General features: G+C 43.0%; 2 protein-coding genes across 17 annotated transcripts in view; one reads left to right on the forward strand and one right to left on the reverse strand.

Annotated features, from left to right (window-relative positions):
• Positions 1-24,341, reverse strand: part of PANK1 (pantothenate kinase 1) — a 47,874-nt gene extending 23,533 nt beyond the window's left edge. Inside the window, exons 1-5 of one of the 15 annotated variants that reach the window (XM_087765067.1) lie at positions 19,194-19,333; positions 15,348-15,443; positions 14,971-15,087; positions 10,535-10,647; positions 6,617-6,653 (exon numbers count right to left, since the gene is read on the reverse strand). In XM_087765067.1, coding sequence (XP_087621193.1) covers positions 6,617-6,653; positions 10,535-10,546 — 49 coding nt within the window. In that variant the 5' untranslated portion in view covers positions 10,547-10,647; positions 14,971-15,087; positions 15,348-15,443; positions 19,194-19,333. Of the gene's footprint in view, positions 1-4,221; positions 4,356-4,720; positions 5,115-5,495; positions 5,527-6,616; positions 6,654-10,534; positions 10,648-14,386; positions 14,406-14,970; positions 15,088-15,347; positions 15,444-16,053; positions 16,839-19,193; positions 19,372-23,752; positions 23,915-24,039 lie in introns of those variants that run through there. The other 14 variants (XM_087765060.1, XM_087765072.1, XM_087765065.1 and 11 more) reach the window with 14 other exon arrangements.
• A 114-nt stretch (positions 24,342-24,455) lies between these two features.
• The window catches only part of KIF20B (kinesin family member 20B), a 43,100-nt gene continuing 40,339 nt past the window's right edge, over positions 24,456-27,216 (forward strand). For both annotated transcript variants that reach the window (XM_087765114.1, XM_087765115.1), the window contains exon 1: positions 24,456-24,581. The gene's annotated coding sequence lies outside the window, so the exon portion shown is untranslated. The remainder of the gene's footprint in view (positions 24,582-27,216) is intronic.

Raw genomic sequence — 27,216 nt, forward strand, 5'->3', positions numbered from 1 at the left:
CTTTTCATACGTTTAAACAACCACCACATAAGGTTAGCTGAATCTCTTTACTCCTCAACTCTTAGAAAGAGATTGTGCCTGAGTCCTGCTGGTTAGAGCTTTCTTCTCTCTACCTGGACCCTAGATTTATCCATGACCAATTTACAGCAGTTTCTTCTTTTGCCGAAACTGTTTCGGCTTATCTCTCTCTGTTACAAGATCTGTATTTCCTTGAATGCAGGTACAGTATCTCAATTTTTTATCAATTTGAATGGTGGTATCAATACTCTGATATCTTGGTCATAAATATCTCGGATGAAATAGCTTAGGTTCAGCTGCTTTTCTTCCTGGACACACATATGATGAAATCCTATTACTTCATTTACATTTTTCATTTGCATTTAATTTACATTGCTTGATTCTTTGATGATGTAAGGACTTCCTGTTTTAATTGGGACTGGAAGAGAGAGCCAAAAATAAGGGGTGCGGAGGAATCAAAATAAAAGTCACACAGAAGATGGGATAGTATTCTCACAGCTTCTGAAAACTGTTGAAAGCTGCCTTCTATTAAAACAGCTGATAACAGCTTACATATATTTTTCAGTTACTTCCTCCTATTTTACACAGTTATTTTGAGCAATCCAAACATGTTGTAAAATGGAAGATTTGTTTTCCTTTGAACAAAAATAGAACATATAGCCTAAAAAATTAATTATATCTGCTTAGTAATGGAAGCTTCTTCAAACCTTACAAAGCTAGAGCTAAATAAATCATGCACATATATCAGGAGAAGCCTTCCAGTTAATTTTCAGCTGCAAGGGCTTATTGAATGTCTACCTCCTCACCAGAAAATGAAACAACCAAAACAAAGCCAAAAACCAAAACCACAACCCAAACCAAACTTCAAACTCAAAAGCACAGAGCTGTTTGTTAAACAGTCGTGAGCATTCACACATATGTAGTCATATTGCCACAAACTGACTTCTGAAGATAGCACTGGGAGACTAGCTCATTACCTAGCCTGTATAGCTTCAGTAAAACACCCTAACAAATAAAAGCCAAACTTACAAAGCTACAAGAAGCAATGATTAGCTATGGAGAATCTCATTCTTGGATCTAAGAGCACCCAGTCTGATGGAAGTGATTTGCGTAAGCTTCCCACTCCTGTTGGAAGTTACCTGGTTGGGAAGGCAGATACACAGTTTTAACTCACGGGATGCTGGACCACAACACACCAACTAGTTCAGTTTGTTATGACCAGTCCTATTCCTTAGGCAACCCTCACTTTCACCTACATTAAAAGCAGCTGGAGACTAACTTGACACAGCATGTCACCTGAAGAAATTCTTAAAAGATTGTGGGATATTCCAATGCCTTGGACAAAATTTCAGTAACCAATGATGTTGTACTTACTTACTGTGTCGAACAATAGCAAGACCAAAACCATCCTCACTCCTGTATTCTTCACTAAAATATACTATATAATCATGGCATGCCATATTTAACATCACCACAGGTGAAAAAAACCCTAGGTTTTCCACAGTTTCCACCTGGCCTTAAGTAGCACTACATAACCACACTGCAGCCAAACATCACAGGTGTAACAATCTAAATATTGACCAAAAGCTTCCTTTACTGTGAAGCTACAACTTGAAGTGTTTAACCATGGCAATTATAATGGGTATCAGTTGTAAACAGTCACACTGCCTCAAAACACACATTCTTTGACCCCTAACAACTACCAACTGACTTGGGGTGAGACGTAAGATGCTAATTGGAGTAGAGACCCCAAAGCTTTACCTTAATTTAAGAAAAACAATAGAATTAAGATGTCCAGCTGGCTTCTCCCTATGTCTGATGTAGAATAATGCTGTGAAGCACCAGTCTAGTTAACTGCCATGCCGAAATCTTTGTCCTTACTCGACTACAATGCTGTTTCACAGGGATGGATGAAGGCACTTAACTGCTCTTTTTCTTTCTTCTGTTCAAAGATCACATTTAAACTGAACAATATGACACTTCAGCAGACTTTTGAAATTTGCAACATTCACACCGTTTCAGTAGTTTATTCTCTTCTGGAGTGCTGCACAGCGTAAGGCATCATCACAGGTACTTTTCTGTATTCATTATGTGGTGCTGTGATACAGAACAGTAACGTAAACCCTAGTCTCACAAAGGGCCTGCACTAATGATTTGAACCAGAAAACTGACATAAGCCTAATATCCCTGACAACTCATCTAGTTCAACTAACGAAAAAACAAAGCAAAGACAAGCTTCTCAGCAGAAGCAGCAGGACGCGAGTCGAAAGGATCTAAGTTCCAGATCCTCTCTCACTGCAGGCTAATCAGCAAAGCGCACTGGTTTCACAGGGAATCTTCCCTTCTCAGAGGGGAAAAAAAACTTGGGAACGTAGAAGCCTACCTCACTTTGGCAGAAAGTAAAAACAATCAAGAAAACATGCACTTCATAAGGATTTAAAGGAATAATTGCTGCAGAAAGATAGGTTTCATTTGTTGAAATATTGGGAAATGCTAATTATCTCATTATCTTTTCCACCACACAAAGCAAACCCTGCAATCAATACTGAAGTCTTACATGGCATGTGGCAACTGCACTTCATTTTGCAATGTGTCCTTAAGCACAGAACAAACATCTGCAGAGGCCAGGATTAAATAAAAAAAACAGTAAAACAGGACTGTGTAGCCTTCACCAGAGATAGATACAGTGGAAAGCTACGCAGTACCAGGAGAATTTAAGTATAATTTAACGTATTAAAGCTGATGACAATATGCTATCATATTTTCCTGCAAAACTAATACTAAATTGCAAATTTATTCTTGTACAAAATAAACCATATAAATTAAGAAGCATAAGATTGGCAAGGATCCATGCATTTTATTCAGCAAAGAAATTGCCCATAAAATAGTTCTACAAAGCACTTCCCTCACCTGCTGTTTTCATTGAAGCCTCATTTCATTAAAACCCCACAAATAAAGACTCCGTTGTCTTACGTCTTGGGCAGTATAGACAGTCACCTACGCTCTTTACTCTGATGGGCTCTTTTCCCCCTCAAGATGGGAGGCAAATTCCAAATCCCTCATTCTTTCTTATTCAAGTGATTACATGAATCCCTAAAAGCCTTATTCTTTGCTTCAAAATAGTTTTTACTATTATTTAGAGTTTGATATGCAAGTTCTGACTCTTCTTAGTTACATCAAATCAAAATGTAAATTAGTCCAAGTTCTGCAGTTTTTGTTCCTGAATGAAAACGTGAAGCTGGACAAAGACTACAAAACCAGCTAGTGACAGAGAATGATTCAGTCATCGATATGTTAAATTTGGTACAAGACTAAATTAACTATCAACAGGTACTGTAAGCACTACATGATTAATCAATACAGAGAACATTCTAAGGGAAAGTGGTATGCGTAGCTCAGCAAAAACACTTAAAAAGCCAGAGAAGGCACTGGCTAATAAGTAGCCCTGTAAAAGCTGCAGTCCTTCAAGGCTGTTTCTGACTATTTTGCTCTGCTTGTACAGAAAACTAGGCATTCATTTCAAAAGAAAGAAAAAAAAAATCCAGAGTAGCTGAATACACACTACTTCCTACTGAGTAGAAACATGTTTAAGTTTTGGCAGTGGGTAGCTGTGATCCTGACTATCCCTGATTACCCTTTCGGAACATGCTGAACTTTTAACAAAGAAACAAACATTTGTTGGCTTTATTTGAAGGGCTAGTGAAGCGAGAGCGCACAGAAACAGAGCACTTTTCCCATTGGATTGTTTTACTTGTAGAGCTTACCGTGGAACTACTCAATGGCTCCATACCTACCTATAAGTTAGCTATAATAAAGTAAGTAAAACACACTATTAATCAACAAACCTTATACAATTAAGTACATTACATATATGTAATACGGATGTCTGAGACTCACAGCCTTAAAACAAAACGTGAAGTAGACATCCAGTTCACTAACACCTCCCAAACCAACTAACCAAAAGCCACAGGCGATGCTCACAAGGAGCATATTCCAAATTCATCGTGTTTGCAAGATAATCTTTTTTTTTTTCCTTCTTCCTCCCCAGTCAGAATAGTTCGCACTCAGCTCCCAGGTCTACCTTTTTCTTAACTCTTAACAGCGTTCAGGGACGGGACAGGAGCACGCACTAGGACGGCAGAGCCTCCCCAGCACCCAGCGCACACCAGCGCCCAGCTCGGCCCGGGCCCGGGCGTTACTTACAGCGCTGCTTGGGCACTATGAGCTTCATGGGCGCGTCCGGGAGGCGGCGGAGGCCGGCGGGACCCTGGGCGCCGCCCGACGCGGTCCCCGGCGCGGCGGAGAGCTGGCGCCCGCCGCCCGCCCGCGTTTGTGCCGGGCCGCCGCTCCCCGCCCGCCGCCGCCCCATTGGCGCAGGGCGGGCCCGGCCCACGCCGCAGCGGGGCCGTGCCCGGGCGCCGCCGCCGCATTGGCCGGCAGCGGGGGCCCTCGCTCCGCCCGCCCGGCCGCCGTGGGAGCGGTGGGGGGGACGCCCGCGGCGCGGGAGCCGGGCGGCCGCCAGCCCCGGCCGGGCGGCGCTCTGCGGGGGAGGCGGCGCAGGAGCCGCGGCCGCCTAACGCCGGGCCGCTGTCCGGGCCCGCCGGGCCGGGCTGCGGCAGCGCCGCCCGGAGGGGGCCGGGCCGCCGAGCCGGGCAGAGCCAGCGCCGCCCCGCAGTGCCGCCGCGCTGAGCCCATCACTTACGTGGCCTGTGCCGCCGGCCCGAGTCCATCCTCCGGCGCAGCCTGCATTTCTTGGCCGGGGAGCCGTGGCCGAGCGGCGGCAGCTCCGGGCGGAGCAGCAGCGGGTGCGGCGCCTCCCCGCAGCCGCCGTTGCTCAGCGGCTGGCTCGAGGGGTGGAAGCCGTTCTGCAGCAGCCCGCCGAGCAGCGAGCAGGAGGCGGCGGCGGCGGGCGGCGGCCCCGCCGGGGCGGTGGGCTGGGCGCGGAGCTGCTCTCCCATGGCGGCAGCGGCCTCTCCCCTTTGTCTGCCGGCTCAGCTCCGGCTGGGCGCGGCGGAGCCTCCGCTCATGCCGGCGCCCGTGCCCGCAGCTCCGTGCGCTGGGGATGCGGCGCCCGCCCCCCCGCCGGCGGCGGCGCACGGCGCAGGCGTCCTGCCCGCAGCGCGCTGCAGAGGGGCGGCCGCCGCCCTCCGCCGAGGACGCGGCGACCCCCCCCCCTCCGCCCCCGCCTACCGGCCGCCTTCCCGGCCGCCGCGCCCGGCACCTGCGGGGCGCCACCAGGAGCCGCGGGAGCGCGCCGGGGCGGGGGGCGCGGCGCGGGCGGGCAGGGGCACGGTCCCGCTGGAAGCTGGCAGCCGGTGCCGCGTCAGTGTGACCGCGCTGCCGGCGGGCCCGCCCGTGCCCCTGCCCCCGGCCGCCGTCTCCTCTTCGCCTCAGGCTGTCCACACGCAGGCGTCTGTGACGCCGGTACCGGTGCCCCGGAGGCCTCGGTGCGCGCCTTGTGCAGCGCACGAAGTTACCTGCGCATCAACACCAACCGCCACGCTTTTGTCTGCGTTGTCACGTGTTTCCTCAACAGCTTAGAGGGACTCGGGTGACCTTGAACGCGCCTGACCTCCTGCTTTTTTAGTATCTTGGCTTTCCACGGGGCATCTTGTGACTGTCATTTGCTCCCCGACCACTCGGACACCCAAGTGTAAAAACACATTTCCTGAATGAGATGTGTTAAATATCAAGTGGGCATAAAACAAAACTGGGTGAACTGTGCTGGGGTGTCATGTGTACACTCGGAAAGAAACACCAATTGCATTTTGCTCTGCACATGAAGGTCATTTCTTTATACAAACTGCCAAGGATGATTGTCCTTAAAATAAAAAACAGGTCACATAATGGCTCCTCCTTACACCTAAAATTAGCACGGGACACAGGCCCTCCACTGTAAAACACCTACAAAGAATGAAGAGCTATTCCAGCTGCCTCCAGAAAGGGACACTGTACGAAGCAAGCGCTTCAGGAGAGGTAAGGTGACGTGCTCTCCACTTCTTGGCTGCGACCAGAACATTATGGTTTAGGTGACTGGGAGCAAGCCACAGAAAAACACGTGCATGAAGCTGTGGAAAAAGAGTGTTTGAGAACAAAGAGCAAGTAAAATTTTCTTCCTAAAAATCAGTAACCAATGTTCTGAAGATGATTAAAACACTCCAAATTTTCCTCATATCCTAATGCATAAGCAACTGCTGTAATTGCCAGCCTGAAAAGAAGGAAAGCAGACTATATACATTTAGAGCTAGAAGGAGCTGTAGTGCTTCCAAAACTCTGAAATTCTTTGAGAACTCCCTAACTTACTGAACTATGTTTATACTAAAAACCAGAAGGCTGCTCAGGGCATGAGGAATCCTTGCTGCTGCTGTCCCCCAGCTGGCAATGGTTGTTCCCTTCTCTGTCCCTGACATGGAAACTGACTGCACATACAACCAGCCCAATGCAGAACAGGTGGATCGTTCCTGCAAACCTGTTGTTTTCTGCAATTGCAGTGTAACTGGGAAGCAGATACATGGCCAGTTGCCATATCTCAGCTGAAGGGTATCAAGTTTTTACCTTACCCCAACAAAAGCAAGACCTGCTTTAATTGCACGCTTACATTTCCTTGTGGTAGGATAGCAGTCCGTCCACTGACCCTGCAATGGAAAACAGTACCTGTTTCAAGTACTGTAACCCACTTTAGGCACAAAACTGCTGGAATAACTAACAAAGGATTAAATGAAAGCATCAAGTTTTAGTCTAGGAAATGAAAGATTTAAAGGGATATTCAATTCTGGAACAGGTAACAGCAAAAGAAACACATCACAGTTGCTGAGAAACAAGAAAGAATTCATAAGCAATAACTGCAGTAAGGGAAATTCACTTTAGACTTGAAGCAGATATTTCTTAGAAAGAAGTCAGACAAGTATTAGACTGCACCAGAAGACTCAATTGTCCGCTGCTCCAAGTTTTTAGGAAAAGTTAAATATCTGTGAGGAACAGTCTAGGTAGAGTTGATCCTGACTTAGAGCAAGGAGAAGGCATGGCCTAGACACCTTTCTGAGGTTCTTTCCAATCTTTGATTTCTAATTAAATATTCCCCTAATGTTTTGCTGTCAATATTGCACAGTTATGCCCAGGACAGAAGTAGACTAGACTGTGCTGAATAGAAGAAGTAGGTGAGGAAAATACTATTACGATATGATCCAAATCCCTGACAAGTTCAGGGGCAGTGTAGACCAATGGCATATAACAACAACAAATGTCACCTCAAATAATGCTGGAGAAAATATAAACATGCAGAAATGTTAAATCAATTGACAGGTTTTATGTACAGGGGCAGATTCACTTCTAAGTGTGCAAGTTTCCCTGATCTTGTAAGCCCTCCAGCAGGAATGGATGAAAAGACTTTCCAAACTTTTTGCGTTGTGGAAAGGTTAAGTTTCAAACCAATGTGCTGCTTTATCAAGACAATTTCAGACTCTTGTACTGATGAATATCACATGAACCAATTTCTGCACTGCAAAATACCACCTTTTTCGTATTGTTTTTGTTTACAGTTGTCTAATTTTGGAATCAGCTTTTAGAAAGGTTTTACATACCCTCTTCAGTTTTGATTTCAGAATTCTTCAGCTCTTCTGCAATGTAAACTCAGACAAAGGGAATAAAATTAGAATATGCTTAGTGTATTATGTGATCATCTGTAAGGGTTTAAAATGAAGAAATCTCCTGTCCTCAGGTACATATAGCGTTGCTGATTTTGGGCACAAGCAAGCTACAGTGCAATCCATTTGGCATTCAGGGGAAAAAGACCTGAGCCTTTTGCATTAATAAAGTTGAAACTGGGAGCAGATGAACTGTTCATCCTATTCTGCATCAGCTGTGAGCCCCAGGTAGAACCACAGCACCACATTTCATGAACTCATTGCCTGATGTAGTGATGTAGACAGCCTGTGCTCTTCTAACATTCTGCCCAGGGGCTAAATCGGTGACGTGAAGGTCTCACGTTATACTTAGAAATACGATGGAAGTGATGTCACCTCCTCAAAATGGGACAAAAAGTAGAAATAAACTGTCCTGCTCCTCTCACATTTGAGCAGTTGGCTCAAGACCTGCTGTCTGCTGGATTTTTATCCATACTGTTTATGAGACAATGCATCACAGCACAACTGGCTGAAAGCAGGTATTGTCTTTAAGAGGTACTGCACTCTCTTGCCTTCGTACCACGTATACACATTCAGCATGCTACTGCCTACTCTAAACCCTTAGATACAAAATATACAGAAATTAATATAATTTAAGTTGTTGCAAATCAAGAACTAGGGGGAACATACAACATCCATCAATGAAGTCATGGCATGTATTACTGGTTCAGTTTCTAACACTTTGGTGCAACCAAAGTAAATTTTTCCTCTTCCTTTTATCCTACATTTCTAAACAAACCCTGTGAACCAGTTCAGTTTTCAGTCTAACTTGCAAGACAACAATCCAGGTAGAGGTGCAATATTGACGAACAAAATCAAGGATGCTTCCAGTTCTTTCAATATTAACTTTTACTCAGTATTTCTGTCTTCCTTTCTGAACAGGAGGAGGTGGAAGCTACTTGTTTATTTTTAAATATTTTTCCATATATTTCACTGTAAACCAGCAATCTGGTGGGAAAAGGACTACAAACACATAGTATGCTGAAGAATCCAGGACACAAATGGACTCAGAACAGCGAACAAGTCTGCTACGCTGACTCAGTGCATATTACACATTTCCACAGCAAATACTTCGCGGATTATTCCATACCTGCCTACACTTCAGACACCCAGTTTTCTATCACCTCTATTTATTTGTTTATAAACACAGAGAACCAGGCTGCAATTCTCTAACTCTATGAGTCAGCTTCAGCAAACTAATGACTACCTAATGGTTAAGATACTCTGCCACAGGATCAAAAGTGCTATGCTCCAGCCCTTACAGTTTCAAAGCCAATGGAACAAAACAAACCCACAACCAAAACCCAACCCCCCACCCTTTCAGGTATGTTATCATCAGGCACCCTGGCCTGAAATTTTTAGGAACCTATGAGGATTAGCTCCTCCTCCCTCATTCTGCGGGGCTCCCGTATCCTTGGTGTGAGGCTAAGCTAAAATAAGCATCAAACAGGTGCAGTCCACGTGTAAATCCATTACCCAAGAACCAAAAAAATCTTACAGAGCACCAGTGGTGTTATTCTAATTCAAAGCCAGACAGCTATGAAGCTTTGGTCATATTTTGAGGAGAAGTGGTAATGAGAAGCATGTACACATCTTCTCAAATTACACATAGTGTATTATGCAACGCAGAGTGTAATGAAACAGACTTCTGGCATAGCCGCCTGCAGATTTATGTTCAAGGGGTTGCTGGCACTCTGCCATTCCTGTTTATATTTCCATTCAGGTTACTTCTGTGTTTATCCTGTTTCTATATTACAGGAAAGTCATACTAGTTCTTATTCAATTGTATCCCTTTGAAAATAAAGCAAATACAGTACAGCTTAATAACATAAAAATATTAACAACATTCCTTGCAAAAAACCAGATGCTGTTGATTTGTTTTAGGTATATTCACATATCACACACATCAAAAGGAAAGTGCCAAGTCTAGGAGTCCAGTATTCCTTCCTAATTTCTTTTCAGAACTGAGAAAAAAACCCATACTTTTTTGGCGTATGCAGGACCTTCGGTAGACACATATTTAAAATATGTTTTAATGCTGTTTTTCCCTTACTTTAAATTGCAGGGCTAGAAGACCAACAGTCAAACTTAACTATATAATGACAAATGATAGATGTGTAAATCAAATGGGACAAAACAGCTCTAAAACTGTGTAGAATTCTTATCTGGAAAATGCAATGACAGAGTATTTAAAAAGGGACCCAAAGGGCTCTAGTACTATTAGTGTGATCACAGGAAAGCTAAGCCTTACTGTGACAACAGCTAGCTAGCACAAGAATTCTGCTTTCCCCAAATGCTAACGTATCTGAGAGGGGAAACTGATTGCAGATGACAGAGGAAGTGAAGGGCATAAATTCAGTCATATGCCTAAATCTTTGCCATATTGAGGCCAAGAAAGATATATTGAGACCATCAGTTCCTTCCTGCCCCACCGACCTCCTGGTGCAGGCTCCTTTCAATTATGCCTTCTGTGACACTTAAAGAAAACCTGTTGATGTAACGAAGAAAAGCCCTGTTCCCCTGCAGAGAGCTGAAGCTCATCTCCCCTTCACTTTCATCAAGGGAGAGAAAGACGGAGAAAGGCACTCTAAGTATGAACTTAGCTGTGGTGGTCTGAACAGCCCTCAGGAGAAATGTTCTCTCACTTCATTGATGACAAATAGAGCATAGATACATCTCCTGGCCCAAGCGCCAAGCTGAGTGTCCAGGCAAGGCAGTATGAATGCTACCTGGAAAAAGTTGTCTGGACTAGGACATGACTTACATATCTAACAACAATAGCCAAGACTAGGGAATAACAGTCCGAAGAGTACATAGGTGTAGTCTGGTCTTACCAGCCTGCCCATCCCTGTGGCCAGACTTTGCAGGGGCCCAAGTGGGTTCTACAGTTATCCTCTGGCAGTTCTGAGATGAGGTTAGAGGCTGTGGTTGTCGTCTTCCATCCCAACTGAAAAAAAGCACGCAGCAGTCACAAAACAGTGAGAACCTTTTCCTTCCAAAGCCTTCCCTGCCAATACTTCTGTTTCTCTGTGTCCAACTAGACAATTACAAGTTAATTTGCAGGTGCATTTATTCTTCACAACTTTAACTAATCCTTGGCAGAGCTGTTGGTGCCCTTCTTTTATAGGAAATAAAAACCTTCAGTGCCTTAGTTCAGACATTTCAAATAAAACTCCCCAAATTAGTAAACATTTAAAATCTAGTCCTTGATTATTGCTTAGGACTACATGCCAGTGAAGATAAAGTAGGTGTTGGAGGTGAATCATCTTTTTTTTTCCATGCCATAGTTTCTATTCTGCAGAGGGTTTGTAAAAAAGGAAAAGCCAGGTAATGGGTACAAACTGTTAGGTATGTAAAAAAGCTAAAAATCTCCTTTCAAATATGCTCTCCTTTTGCCCCCATCCACTCTATCTCATACCTAAGTATTTGGCTCAGTGTATTGCTGCTTATCTTTAACTATCAAACTTAAATAGACAAAATGTAATTGGAAAATACACAAGTTCACAAACCACTGATTGAGAAATACTGTTCATCCTCATAAAAAAAAAGATTGCAACAAGTGGCAGAACATTTGGTAGAGAAAACAATGGCCTTTGCTCCTGACTGCTCCCCCATAGACAATTACCCTCATGTATACATACTGGTTTTGCTTGGCTGAATGTCTTCACTTTCTTTTCAACTCAGCATTTTTATACAGTCCTCCATAATGCCATTGGGAGGGAAGTGACAGTTTCAAAACAAGCACTTTGAAAGACAACAACAGAATGGCTGACAATTACAAAAGACTCTCTCTTCCTCATTCAGCACTGCCACATCTGAAAAGAAGAAACTGATTCTCCTATTAATTCTCAGCTGCACAGAGATTTTTCACTTGCATTGGTCGGTATTCCCAGAGCTTAAATGCTGACATGAAATTCCCATGGATATTAATGATTACAAATCAGGTAACAACAGGGAAATAGACTTGGAGGGAACACGCAGTGTCCATCAGAGGGTAGAAAGGACAGAGAGCTTCTATTTTCCTTCTTCCAAACTAGTCCACAGATGGGAATCAGTGTAAAACTGAAACACACTACACCTTTGGTATTTCTCCTCAACCACTTTCAGTAGCAGGGAAGCATATGTCTGAATGAGCATTTAAGCACAGGGTTAAGTCCAAGCACCACAACTAATCTGGAGTTAAAACTTTAGTACTTGAACAATAGACTTTGCTTTCAGATAGATAAACCGAAGATTTGTTTAGGTTTTTGATGCTGAAAAAACGTTTAGTATGTTCTTGTGAGATTAAGCTGAAACCACAGACAATAAAACTCAAATGCTAATCTTTTTAAAAATATCTTTTTTATCCATGTTTGCAAAGAATGAGAGTCTTATGTAGGAAGGGGCTGTGCTATAAATGACAAATTTGTTCCTAAAGGCTCCAAATACCTAGTAACAAAGAAGGGAAACAACCAAACATTACGCTAACATTGGGTTGGTTTGCCATAGTTACATCCTCTGATATTTCTGGGACTGATGACCTTTCAGAGTAAATATTACAGTGAATAGCCTCTTCTGTGCAATGCATTTTGTTTTGTTCAAGAGGCCAATTTAGAGCTTTCAGGTTTTCACAAGTTCAATACAAACTATGTACATACAAAAAAAGAAAAACAGAACTGTAATGGTAGACTTCTGCCTTCTCATTAGATACATTGTGGAAAAAAACCCAAACAATGGAAAGTAAATTCCAGCGTCTCTCCTGCATAGAAGGCAACTTGCATTTCACTGCAGGAATCTTAGTGTGACCAAAATATTTGTTTTCTTGTAATAAAACAGAACTAAGACAAACACACACATGGTCTAAAGGGAATTTAAGACTCAAAGAGACCATGTGGGTCATCAAAACAAGTTCTCTGAATCAATGATTAACCTGAAAGCGTCTAAGAAACACACATGCCAAGTACCACGGAGCACAAAAGATTTTGTATTATCTCGTAACATATGACTGAACACCTTGGGACCAAAGCATTATTTTGACACTCACATATAAAGTCCTGATTATACACATTTATTGTTCTTTCTAACCCAGAATGATAAATCAGACTCTTTGATCTCGTGAACAGTGCTAACCAAATTTGCTGTATTTATCCTTAATTTTGACATGGAAATCAGATAAAGAAGCTACAGAGCTACTTTTGGTGCCAGCTACAGAGCTACTTTTGGTGCCAGCTATTTCACATATGGGAAAAGAAAACAAAAGCATGCTGTATCTCCTGTAAAACAGGAGACAAGGATATAGTTTTTGTTTATAAAACCTCTCTATATCCACTGAAAACAGAACTGATAGGGCTAAGACATCAATCTCATACTTTTTGCCTGACTGCTCTAGAAGTAGCAAGCACCAATTGATTTGCTTTTCCTCCGTTTCTAAAATTTACTTAAAATACCAAAGGAGACATGTATCTTATCTTCATTCCATTTCCTCTTAGAAGGAAAGGAAAAAGAAATCAAGCACACAAGCCAGAAAGGAAGGTACAGCTACCCCATCAGGTGAGGGTATGAGGAAAATACTGCTGCAGCAGTTATGAGACATCAGTGGTCAAGGATTGCAAATAAGAGAATCCCTACAGATTACATTACATGATCTAGTATCCATTCACAGGTACAACTGAAATCCAGTATAAGCTGGAATTGATACACCTGACCTAAAATCCTAAATCAAGAAAAAGTTGTCTGATTTATGACCTCCTTATAATTGCCAGTTTTCAGATCTTAGATCATCCCAGAACATATAAACTAAACAATACATAAACCAAGTCATTTTTAGAGTGGATTAATTCCCGCATTTTGAGGCAAATGGAAACAGCACTGGATTGACACATCATGACTGTTTTCATAGGACTAGCAAAGACTACCTAAATCAATGACAAAACCTAAAAAAAAAAAGAAAAAAAAAAAAAGAAAAAAAAAAAAAAAAAAAAAAACAAAAGAGAGAGACAGAGCGAGCTCTTTCCTGCAGAGAGAGATCAGGCCAGAACCCTAGTTTCAGTGAACTAGAAACTCTGTGGTTAAAACAAAAAACCCTCAATTCTCCGCCCCTATTCACCAACCAAGTTTAAATTTTACTATAAGCAGATTGATCTCAGTCACAGCAGACTGGCATAAGGAAAAAGGAAGAAGACATTAACATAGTTCTGAATTTAAACACCTTGCACTTATGTAGTGCTCTGTACCCACAGATCTTCAGACACCACAAACTCTGAATAACTGCTCTTCTCACTTCCCATTTTTCTCAGCCAGTCATAGATTCAAGAAACAGCTTCAGTTCCCCAGAAGTTTTATTCTCTTGGCCAATCAGCAGTCAAACTTACATTTCATCAGACAGAACATGCTGTCTTCCATTTGATATGACAGGGCCCTGGAAAGACTACTCCTTCATGCTGCTTATTGAAAACAGGATCCATTTAGGTTTAAAAAACAAACAAACAAAAAACCCTTGCTTGCAGTTTCAGCAAATGAACTCATCAGTATTAGCTTCCTTTGCTGAAGCTCCTTGACCATACATCTTCACTTCACTGACATTTTGCTGTTCTGCTTGTAAAATTCAATGAAAAGCTACCTATTTATCTTTGCATGTATATCCACATAAATTATGTCATCTGGCCATTACCAGCGTGATCAAAGTTCTAGGCACACAGGTTACTGACCTCAAAACACACTGTTTGAAATCCTTGTTTGACATAATTTGTGTTATTCTCTACGTCAATAGTCATTTGTTCTGCTGTCTACTATAGTCACACCTGAACAAAATAAAGAGAATAGCAACTACTACTCAATGCAGTTTTCTTAAGACATTCTCCTGGCCCAGTACAGGAATAATTTCAGCTATACTAGCAAATAGCCTACTTTTTAAGAATAAGGATGTACAGGTATCTGCAATGAACATGAATAATTTCTAATGTTATTAGAAACTTAAACTCCCAGTTTAAGAATCATAGTTGAGAAACATGAATATCTCACTAAAATGTGCCAGACTTTCCTCTTCATTACTTCAGCTGAAAATCATTCAGAACTATTACAATAAAATTGTGTTCCATATTTTCCTTCCATGATGAACATCCAACATGGAGGAAACATCTGACTTCTTTAGCGAAGAGTGTATGTATAGCCAAATGAAACTGGGTACCCAGCAACCAGTGACACTGAACTTCAATATGAGTTCATGATACAGAGGAAGGACAGGAACAAAGGGAACTGGGGGGGGAAAGGTGAAGATAAGCAACAGACTTGCCTAATAAGATGCCAACAATCCCAAGTTTGTGGTCTGTGTTCTCTTCATCATAGGCCAGCATCAGCATTAGTTGTGGTGTCATCAGATCAGAGCTGCATTGTGATACCACCTTACAAACTGCAGCCAAGGAGGAGGGGGGAGGGCAGGGAGAGAAAAAGAAACAAAACAGAGAGAGAGGGTTACAGCCAACAATATCGTACTATTATCGATCCCAAGCAAAGATGGCATGGATCCTCCTATCATCCCCATATCAATGTTCTCAATAATATTAATTAAACAATTTATTAAGAATTCTGAGATGAAAAGTTTATTCATAGGAATGTTCCTATGATGAGGCTTTAATAAATCACAGTTCCTGGATGGAAAGAAATACATACCACATTAGATTTTCCTTGCCCAAGTTCACTGCTGAGATTCTTTGTGGCCATGGCTGCTTTAGACACCCAGTAGCTAGCTACACCATCCACCTCAAACTGAAAACAAAACATCAGATAAAAAAATTCGCCATGTGTAACACAACCTCAAGCAGCACTGTGGCACAATTTGCAGGGTATAGCTATGTTTGTTATACCTGAAATGTTTATTTGTAACAGATACAGCCATCTGTTTAAAACAATAATAGAACTATAGCATCTATTTCTGAGTCCCTTGTCTTGGATAATTAATTTGCCAAGAGCATGAGTCACCCAGTTAGAATTTAGAGAATGACTCATTTCTAACTTTATACTAATATTATCCTTAAAATAAAAGGATTCCTCCCTTACCTTTAAATTTTGCATGTTTTGGTTCTTTTCACAATGCCAAAATCTGCTTTATATAGAATATTTGGATTAATTGCTGGAATAATGATCTTCATTTTATAATGCCATTCACCCAGAAAGATCTTATGGTGCTTTATAAATGTGTGTGTATTCTTTAGTGCACCCACATATATGATGAAGCATGGTAGCATGACAGTACTTGGCAACACTACACAAAAGCACCTGACTGGAACTGCAGTCAGATCCTATAATCTGTTGAAACAGCAAAGGGAAATTCAGATATACAAAACTGAACGACTAACAATGGAATTTTGCTGTTTACCTCTCAGTTTTTGCAAAATGGGGTTTATTCTGGGGTCAGATCAGTCAGTGCTTGGTAATAGTCACCATTTCAGTGGAAACCTTTCAGTTTCTTCAGATTTCAGCTGTGAGAAAACTTTCAGTAAGGAAGCCTGGCCTGTTTCAAAACTCTGCTTATCCTTGGCTGCAGCATGTTGTGACAACATCAGGCAGGGCAGCATCAAATTGAGAACTATATGTTGAATTACATTTGGAAATACTCTCTAACTCGGCAAGTCTGGATATGCCAAAGGCTGCAATCCAGCCAGCCATCTGCGTATTTGACTCCTTCCTGAAGAATTGCCAAAGATGCAACTTCACAAGCAATTTAGTCAATCTAAGACTGCCTCAAAGAAGAGAAGCAGCCCTGCCCTTTTGTCCCACCAGCATTTCTGCCTGCTCTTCTGCTATCCCAGCACCTGCTTGGCCACATAGAGCTACTTGATGATCTGGTTGAAAATAATGGTATAAGAATGTGTTTAAAAAATAAGCTGCTCATTAATCCACTCTTTGAGAAGCAACTGAGACTTCATGAGTTGTCATCATCTTTCATCCGCTGGTCCACTTTCACAGAAGACGACTGTGTTTCTCTTCAAGGATTGCAAAGAGCACTGTAGTCTGATTGCATAGCACAAGTACAGGCCGTTCTTTTCAGGAGTATGACTTCATTCTATGCAGGGCAGATGTCTAGCGTGTATTAAGCTCCCTGCTTTCTGTTTTTCCTACAGGATGAGCAATGCCCAGCCTGAAATACTAATAAAATATAAGCTTAAAAAAAAAAAAAAAAAAAAAAGATGAGCTCAGACCAAAATAGGAAATGCCCTGGGCCATGTACTATTGTCAAAGAGCCATTATTTTCAAGTCCTTTAAAGATAAGTCACTGGTTAAGAAATTTGTTTTCTAAATGTTCATTCCATGCCCTTTTATCATGATGTAGGATAACTGTGTTCCAATACTAGACATTAATTTTGATATCTAAACTAAGAGGCTAGTGAAGAAAGCACGGTTCCTCCAGAGGGCAATTCGGGTTATGGTTATATTGCTTAGCTGTACCATGTAGCATCACTGCACTTCCAGAACAAGAATTTAACTTAGGCCTGAAACTATTCTGAGCATTCCTCTCCGCTGGCTCTACAGGAAGCCCAGGTTAAAACATCTGAAGGTCAGTGGCGTGACTATCACACTCCAATTGCATCTTCACATGAGTTCAAGGAGAAGCCCCGAGTGCCCAAAGCCATGATGACATGCCGAGGAACGGTACATAATGTCAGAGAACGGCACTCGTTTCTGAGGTCAAGACAGACAGTTGACAGTTGCCAATAAAGAAGCTCTGTCTTGCAAGTCAGAGCCAGAAATACAAGTAATACTACACTGAAACAGTGTAATGGCTACACTGTAACATATCCTGCTCCTTGGATTTAGCCCGTGTTACACGAGCAGTACGCTTCTTGCTCTTGAACCCCATCTTTTTGAGGCACCTTATATTTTTGAGACACAGAAGTGTCCAGTCTTCTGGCTTCTACACAGAACTTTATATATAAAATATATACATATATATATATATGTACACACATATATATATATGTACACACGCACACACCCACAGTAGAAATCTTTCACTTTCTTCAGCTATACATTTGATATATATATTTAGATATATCTTGGTATCTTGGCCAGTTTCCCTATTTCTGAATTGCACTACTCTAGATGTGGATTGACTTCATGTTCCAATTTATTTACCTTGTTAAGTTTCTAGTAAGATGACAGAACAACAGTTGAGAATGTAAGGATCAACAGAATCTCTTTGGTAAAATTTTCTGGGGCTGTTCTGGGGGCTCTGGGACCATTAGACAGCTATTTGCAGCCTGTATTTTATGTAACACTACAAAAGAAGAAACAGTATTCTTAAAAAAGTAATCCTAAGGATTAAAGCTTGACTTTTTTGCACTGTGAAGAATTTCCATAAGCAGCCTGGAACTGAAACAAAACTTCTGAAACCTCAATTGAAATAAAACTGAAACATATATTTCATTTTAGGAAAGTCAATCCTGAGATTTTACCTTTAAATTATGGTTACCCATGTTAGTATTTATACGGCTCTGTGGATGATTGAAAAAGAATCAACAACACATGGAGAGAAATAAAGTTTTACTAATAAGATTTGGAATTCATCCCCAGCCCTTAACCTGGAGGTTACAAGCTAACACACCGTCTGCAAAGAAAATAATTAACATCATGTATGGCAAAAAGTGGCAACAGGCCTAGTCCCAGACTTGGAGCTAAAAAGACATTATGCAAATATTTGCAGTACTTAGGCACAGGTTTAGAAATTTACAAAAAAAAAAAAAGAAGGATCATTTCGGGGAGCCAAACAAAATTTGGAGACACAGTTCAAATATCCTTCATGACGTATAAGCAGCATATAGAAAAAACATTTTCTGAAGTAGCCAATGTTCCCGGACTGTATCTGTCCTTCTGTATCAACAACACTACTCCATTTTTATGTCCAAAGGATATAAGGACTTGAAATCCATAGGAAAACTAAGAGGCAAGATCCTGGTTATCTGGAAACAGTGGCAAAACTCATACTGACTTCTTTAAGTACAGGATTCAATTTATTATTCCAGCTGTAGAGCCATTTCTAACAGTACGTTCTGAGCCATCAGTATAATGTTGACTAGAAGGGAAGACTATTACACACCCAGTCAACACCAACCACCAGCCTTCCTGCTTGTGGATTCTCTGTCAAGGTTTCCAATTATGTGATTACCAGTAGCTCAAAACCGCCTGGTTTACATGATTCAGCATGATCACAACCCAAAGTGAGACAGTGTACTGGGTCTGGTTGAGATAGAGCTAAGCCATCTATGCAGACTTGTTCTTAAAAATACTAAGACAGCACACAATTTAAGAGTAGTCATCTTTTCTCGTATAAATACGCTTTCACTAAAAAACCCCTTGACTGTGTATTTTTTAAACAATAGTTTTACTATTCACAACATGTATCTTAAACACCTGATAAGTAACTACACTATTCGCTAAATGCCTATGAATCGGTCAGACAAAACAGTTGATACATTTATAGGACAAATACTCATGTCACAATGTGAAAACAACTCTTACCATTTTCTCCAACGGAGGCCACTTTTGCTGTTATATTGACTAATATGATATTGTGGTGTTTGGCCTGATCAGCCAACTCATGTCTAAATACTTCAGCCACTTTCAGCAATAAAGAAGCAAAATACTTAGCCATCACTAGTGGTCTTACAGCATCTGTTGCCAGAGTTACAGAAAGACCCTAAAAAAGGCAGAAGAAAAAAAAAAAATAGATTTGTTTTTGCCCTCCAGTTAGTATAGCTTCAGTTTCCTTTGGTAGTAAAACATATATAAATATATATATACACACACACATACACAAAATATTTCTCAGTTATTATTCATCTTGAAAGCCTATTAAATTTTACTCCAAACTAGCAGTTCAAATGAGTAGGGTATATCATAGAAACATTTAAGAAACATATTTTATCATCATTTATGCTGTGATGATGTTAAAAAGCCCCTGTGAGGTTAAGAATCCCACTATATTAGGAAAACATGAGTAAAACTGCCCTAATGGAAGGCCCTAATGATCCTGCCTTGAAAAGCTTCCCATTCATAATAAGATTTAAATATGGATGGGTGGGTGGAGAAAATATACAGCACACTAATACTGAAAAAAATTAACTGCATTACTAATTCCTCAGAATATCCAAGCCACTCACTTGCTTTAGTCACTAGAGCCAGTATAGAACACTATCACTATGAGGCACTTCGTTACACATGCTTATTAAAGAGCTTTTCAAATTCAAATAACCTGAGAAGCTAAGTACACTCATACATTTGGTAAGCATAATGATCCAAGACACACAATTATGTCTTCAGGTATGTTGATGAGAGGTAGAAGATTCTGATTTCAAAATGCTAGATCTGACCTTCAAAACAGTGATTATTTATATTACCATATTACAAAGAATAATCGATTTTGAAACTTTTCAGTTTAATTACAAGATTAAAAGGTTGGTTACAGCTGAAATGAACTCTCTAGCTCATCAGAGAATTATGCAATAATTCAAAGAGAAACAGAAGGAATAACCAGAGGGTTGAGGGAGAAGCAGGAAGAAATAGCGATAGCTTTTTTGTCTCAGTTGCACTCTTTCCAAAGACTGTCTTGAGTTATGCAACTGAACAAAATACATCTCAGTAAGTATATTTCAAATCTTCTCCTATGTAAGACAACACAGCTCCTGCTCAAGGAGTGATACTATGTTTGCCACGCACAGGTTTTCAAATGAAGCTATGGAGATTTAAAAATGATATGCTGAACACATGTAGCACATTTTTATCACACAAAACACTGGCATGGGACCAGGTGGCCTCACCGCATCTATGAGAAGCACACACATGGCAGTACCTAAACAAGCCTTCTTAACACAACCATGTCTCCAGCTGTGAGCTCCCCGTCTCCTCTGTCCTCAGTGAATGACTTTTTAAACAACCATGATCACAGAGCACAGGCAACCCCAACACCTTACTTGCCGGAGCAGCCAGCCCTGGTGCTGGGAAGCCACCAGAGGCCAAGCAAGCATCAAGGCCCAGGTCCAGCACCAGGCAGTAGGGCTTGCCTCCAGCCACCCATCAGCGATCCCCTCCTTCCTCCCCAGGCTCCTGGCTGGCTATCTCACACTGGCATGGGCTCCTCAAGCTCACTCTTTGCCGGTGGCTCTAGGATTCATTTTCCAGACTGTATTTTATGCTCCCAGAGCACCTCAAGGGAGCGGCCTCACGACCGTCCACAAGCTCCTTCCAGTGGCAGTTCCCCTGCCCCCGAAATCCCGCAGTTATTCAGTTAACCAGGTTAGCCACAAAACAGCCGCAGCATTTCCAATCCGGGGCTGGCAGAAAGCCCCTGCCCCCCCGGGCCCGCCGCCCCTCGCCGCGGCGGCTGGAGGCACGGCCGGGGCGGGCACCGCCGCGGGGCTCCTGCGGGCCACCCCCACCCTGCAGAGCCGGGCGCTGCCCGCTCCCGGCCGGGGCCGCCCGGCCCCGCTGCCATCGCCCGGGCCCCGGCGCCGTCACCTGCCCCCGGGGCGAAGCCTCCCCGGCAGCCCGCGGGCCGGGCGCCTTCCGCCGGGGGTCGCGCCGAGGGCCCGGCGGCGTCGGGGCGGCGTCGGGCGAGCGGGGCCCGGGCACTGACTCTGGACATTACGGCGAGCCTGACGCGCTGGGCCGCCTCCCCTTGTCTCGCGTAATTAATCTGACGCATGTTCACGTCTGTCGGAAGGAAGAAACGCTGTGCCAGTCAGCTTACACGGGATGGCAACGTGAACATTTGTTTGCTTTCAGGTGACCGCCTCTGTGCTGCTCCCTTCAAGGGAAAGCTTGAACGTATCCATGCTAAAGCACAAAAACGACACTGACAAACCCAAGCCATTTTTCTCTTAAGTTTGTTCCTTTAAGGCTGGTCTTGAGCAGGAAACAAGCACATGGGTAAGGAATCAAAAGTCAGCCATAGAAAAATGATATTGAACGAACTGGGAAACGCGAGACTGAAGAAGTAGCTCGTTACTTAAAAGAGATGATAAAGGAAAACGTACCTATGTTACTAAAGAAAAATAAGCAAATGAACAGCCTGCAAAGTCATGAGTTCATAAAATCAGCTGTATACGCATTGGAAATAATGTCACCTGAAGGCAACTGATGCGAGTGGAACAGCGAGGGTACCACTATACAGGTTCAAATTAAAGGAAGTGTGAAACGCATCCACAGGACTGTGCGAGTAACAAGGTAAATGACAAGCACTGCCCTGAAAAATAGGGGTGAAGAAGGGCTGACGTGGCAGACTACCAAGAAGGTAACACAACGCATTATTTTCCTCCAAGACACCTGTGTGACACGGAACAGGAGCCTTCTGTGCCAGTCAGCTCCAAACGAACTTTGCCTCCAAGCAGGACAGGAAGGCAGCGCTGTCAGGGCACGGGGAAGCACAGCAGAACCAGGAGTGCCGAGGGGAAACTGAAGCCCTTTGTTAATTCCCTGGGGAAGGTGAGTTGCGTACAAAGAAGCTGAAGCCAGTCCTGGTTTGGCTGCTGCTCAGATGTGCTGAAGGATGCCAGGCCAAGTCCCAGCAGTGTTGACTGTGTCTCTAATTACTTCTGACAGCAATGTAAAAGCTAGCTGAGGTACGCTGTCTCATAGGGCATCATCTCGCCACTCAGATAAGCAGACTAGCCACGTCTGAATCCTGTCCCAAACACAAGGAGCATAAGTTTCTAAGCGTAATAGTGAGAGTTCTAACAAGTAATTTATAAAAAATTGTTTCCCCCTGGGGAGTAGCAGCCTTGCTCTACAAGTTATAGAGAGTTTGAAAAGAAACATCAAATTTCAAGGGTGAATGAGTTAACAGTTTTGGCAGCAGATATTTTTGTTGTAACTGGCTGTCCTTGCACAAATCACTTTAAGGAAATATATTGGTGGAAAGCCATAATGATTATTTACATAGATGGAGTTTCATCATCCCCCACTCCAAATCAGGCTGGGTTGGTTATGCTGATCTAATGTTTTCCTTATCATGGTTTGTGTGAGGCTAAGAGCACATGTTTTAGTTTGCTTTTTCAGTATGCTGATGGTAGTCCTTTGAGATACTAGTTTAAATTATGCAGCATGTGCAGTATTATAAAAACAGTTTCAGAAATCAACTATTCAAACAAAACTGAAATACTGCTTGTACCATGAGCTTTGTTATGCCCCAACTTAGCAAGAACAATTTTCTGCAGAAAATAGCCCCCAACCTTTTTAGGAATACACCTTGCAAAATATTCTGAGAAAATCTTCAGTTTTCCTTTCCAACAAGTAGAAAAGAACAACTTTCAGGATTGCTCCCAGGAGCTAATTTTTTCCTTTCTTTGAGAGCCACCCTCAGTCCCCTCCTGGTATGAAAAAGGTGGTTTGGCATTAGGTTAGTTCAGTAGTTTGAATTCACTGTTCTGTTCAGGATAGAAACTAAGATACTTTTTAAAAACTTAGCCTAAGTCTTAAAGTATGTCTACAAGAGTTTTTCAGTTTTGTTGGGCAAACAATTTCAAATTCAACATTGCATCCTTTTCTGCCATTAAAACAGACCAACTCTTGCAACATGGCCTGCATCCAAACTGAAAAGCACACATCTTTTACTGATATGACATAGCCTCTATTTAAAGAAAGATAGGATTTAATCTTAAAGACAACCTCATCAAAGCAGCTGATACAGAGTCTGTGTAGAATTATTCTTTTACAGAATCACTTGCACTAGCTGGCATTCTTCTCTTCAAATGAAAGACAAACGTTTGTTTTTGGTAGTTACTGACTACTTTCAAGTTACTTCTCCTTTTATTTCAAACAGGCAGACATTTCTTATTAAAGTTCAAAGAACTCCTGTCTGAGTCTAAAGAGAAACTTATGGTGATTTTTGTTACCAAAATCTGTACATTTCCATACCCTGGCGTTCTAGAAAAGGATGATCTGTTTGGCATTATGACACTGTTTTGAAAATAAAACCAAAGGATTTCTCTCTTTGCTGTTTAAGAAATTAAATCCCTATCATGCAAGCCTGGTGCCAAACACTGATTTCCACCTGGGGAAGATTTTAAACAAAGATACTTTACCACGTGTTTTCCACAGCTGCCACTCTGTCAGTATTATAACCCAGGGTGAGGAACAGGCACAGCCTGAACTTAAAACCGGAGTTTCCCAATTCTGCCGATCCCTGCTCTGATATAGGGCATCTGCAGCCTGAGCAGGTCACCCGGCCTCTTCCCTTTCGCTACCTGCAAACAGTGATTATTCCGTTTATATACAGACTGCAAAGCCTCAGCTTGCCTCTCAGCCTGCAAAACGCCTGTGGAAATAGCATTACTGTAATCACCCGCAGTATCGACAAGCTTGAACTTACGTATACCTTTCTGCCAAACGTGAGGGAGGCAAAGCCCAGGCACTGCAAGACGGCGAGGCGGGCAGGTGAGGGCAGGCCGCGGGGCAGGCCCGGCGAGGCCAGGGCGCCTTCCCGTGGCAGTCGAGGTCCTGCTGCCGCTGAGGGGACAGGCCCCGACGGCTCTGGGTGCGTGCAATACAGAAGTCTCAGCAAACACCCCCTGGCAGCCCACTGCCATAGCAAAGCCCAGCCGCCACCTGAGAGGAAACCTCGCACGACACCGCAGCGCAGCGCCAGCCGGGCACTCGGCCCCGCCCCGCTTCCCCCGCCCCCACCGAGACTACACTTCCCGTCGAGCCTTTCGCCGCAGCAACGTCCGCCCTCCCAGAAGGCTACGCGGCGCCGCGCACTGCCATTGGTCGGATTTGAAAAGAAGCCGCGGCTTTGCCGGATACGCTGTACCGGTAAGCGGTGGCGGTTGACCGGGCAGGTGAGGGAGCGGAGCTGCCTTCACCCGGCGGGGGTCGGCGGCCGGGCCCGCTCGGCGCAGCGCAGCCCCTCAGGTAAGCCCGTGCGGGTTGCGGGGCTGCTGGGCTTTCGCTTGAGGAGGGAAAGGAGGCGGTGGTTGCGGCCTGGGGGTCGCGGAGCTGGGAAGCGGTGTGGGTGGCCTTCGTGGCGGGCGGTGCTGAGGCCCCGTCCCCTCGCTTCTCCCTGCTGCGATCGTGGTTGCTAGCGTTACGGTGGGTGGAAAGTCATAGGCAAGGGGGTGGTGCGGTGTGTGAAAACTTCTCGGTACTGCTGTGGGGCGCGCAGGTCGCGGGTGACGCCAGGGCCGTGATGCTGACAGAGCCCTGCGGCGGTGTCCCATAAGAACGGGCAAACAGTGCGAAGTCTCGACGTGAAAGATTGATATCTGCAGAGGGAAAATTTTCCTTTTTAGCTTTTTTATGTGTAAGGGCTGATGCTTTATGTTTTATATAAGCTGCCAGGCTTCTTGTGTGGTTTGGAGCCTTTTCTACACTTTCTTGTGCTGCCTGACAGTGCTACAGGCCGTGTGTGTACTGTGACCGCACTTTGCTGTGCGTGTTGCTCTGGATCCCCTTCTCTTAGGGTGTATGCAGCTCTAAACTATTGTCACGATAAGCAGAGTTACAATAACGTATCCCAGTATACAAGTACCTTTTAGCGGCTACAGCCAGACAATATACCTGTTTATGCCAGAATATCTAAGGTAATTACAGTGCTGTATGACAATGTGCAGACAGATGGACAGTCTGCATCTTGGGTTATGCATGCTGTCAGTGGCTGAACATTACAATGGTCTGAATGCTGGGCTCATACGAAGACTTTCAGTTCCAGCTTTGCATACATAGCTTAATGTTTGCCCCTTCCCTCTTACGTAAAGAGGCACAGAATGAGAGCATAATCTTGACAAATCACACTTTAAAATAAGCTTATATCTAAAGCAACTAAAATGTCAGTTATCTAACAAATATGTTTCCTGTCAAGGCCTGATAAGAGTTTTGCAGTGTGACTTTGTGTAGCTGATGAGTAAGACTTCTAGATCGTGACAGCACAGGTATGTTTCTTTGCAGTAGTAGCTTATTCACTGGTCAGTGTTTGTTCAAGCTGTGATAATATTTCAGGCTGAGTTTTTCCAGGTTTTCATACAGTTGCCTGACAAAAATAAAAACTGTAGATTAGAAGAAACAAAGTAAAAATTGCTGCTTAGTTTCTGTATCTGCCTTTTACAGGTTAGATAGGAAGGCTGAGCTGTTAAGTGTTTTGATGCTGAAGTGCTGACATGTTCCAGGTTTTATGCCAAGAGGAACAAAAATATTATGATTGCTTAATAGGCAACACTTCCTGTGCAAAGGGGCTTTGAACCAGCCCTGTTGTGTCTATTGTTTTAATGAACACTGTGTGTTCTCCATTAGTATTTAGAGAGACAATGTATATGCATTGCTGTAGCATAGATATGGGGATGTAGTATTAGAAGATCATTGAACTGTTGTGTCCAAAGCTTCAAAATTGTAGGAGGCCGTGTGGTAAGTGTCTAATTGCTGGAACACTTGCTGCCATAGTCTATGAGTAATTGCCCAATGAGTTATTTTAAACTTAATCCATAACAAAAGCTGCCAAGCCACATCTGTAATATCCCAGTGTCATGGTTTAACCCCAGCCAGCAACTAAGCACCACACTGCTGCTTGCTCACTCCCCCCGGTGGGATGGGGGAGAGAATCAGAAGGGTAAAAGGGAGAAAACTCGTCGGTTGAGATAAAGACAGTTTAATAATTGAAGTAAAATAAAAATAGAACAGTTAAATAGGTAAAGCAAAAGCTGCACACGCAAACAAAGCAAAACAAGGAATTCATTCACCGCTTCTCATGGGCAGGGAGGTGTTCAGCCATCCCCAGGAAAGCAGGGCTCCATCACACCCAGCGGTTACTTGGGAAGACAAATGCCATCATGCCGAATGTCCCCCCCTTCCTTCTTCTCCCAGTTTATATACTGAGCATGACGTCATATGGTATGGAATAGCCCTTGGGCCAGTCTGGGTCAGCCCCCCCCGGCTGTGCCCCCTCCCAGCCCCCCTGTGCACCGAGAAGAGCATGGGAAGCTGAAAAGTCCTTGACCAGTATAAGCACTGCTTAGCAACTATTCAGCAACAGCTTAGCACTACTTAGCAAGAACCAAAACATCAGTGTATCAACATTATTCTCATCCTAAACCCAAAACACAGCACTCTACCAGCTCCTAAGAAGAAAATTAACTCTGTCCCAGCTGAGACCAGGACACCCAGGAAAAAGCAATAGCAGAGTGCAGACAAAATATGCTAACGTTTTTAAATAAAATGCACTTTTTAAAGGTTATTTTGAAATTTATCTCTCTACTATCAACACTGAATCAGTTTATTTTCATTTTCTATGGCAAATTTTCACTGCCCGGATTCTGAGATGCATAAAAATAATTGTTATAGATTAATAAATGAATTAGTGATCTGTAAAAAGACTGAAAAAATGACTAAAAAGCACTACTTGTACTTTGGCATGAGGTCTTCTAATTTTCCAGTGTCCTCTTAATAGCTAAAACTATCTGTTAGTCTTTAGAACGTTTCTGAGCTCTGTCTTGTATTAAACTACATTTTGTTATCTTTAGAATACCAAGTATTTATCAGGTCCTGCAGAGATAACCAT

The sequence above is a fragment of the Nipponia nippon genome, unplaced genomic scaffold (assembly GCF_047370975.1).
Source record: "Nipponia nippon isolate SJK-2023a ecotype South Korea unplaced genomic scaffold, ASM4737097v1 scaffold_3, whole genome shotgun sequence".
Taxonomy (NCBI): Eukaryota; Metazoa; Chordata; class Aves; order Pelecaniformes; family Threskiornithidae; genus Nipponia; species Nipponia nippon.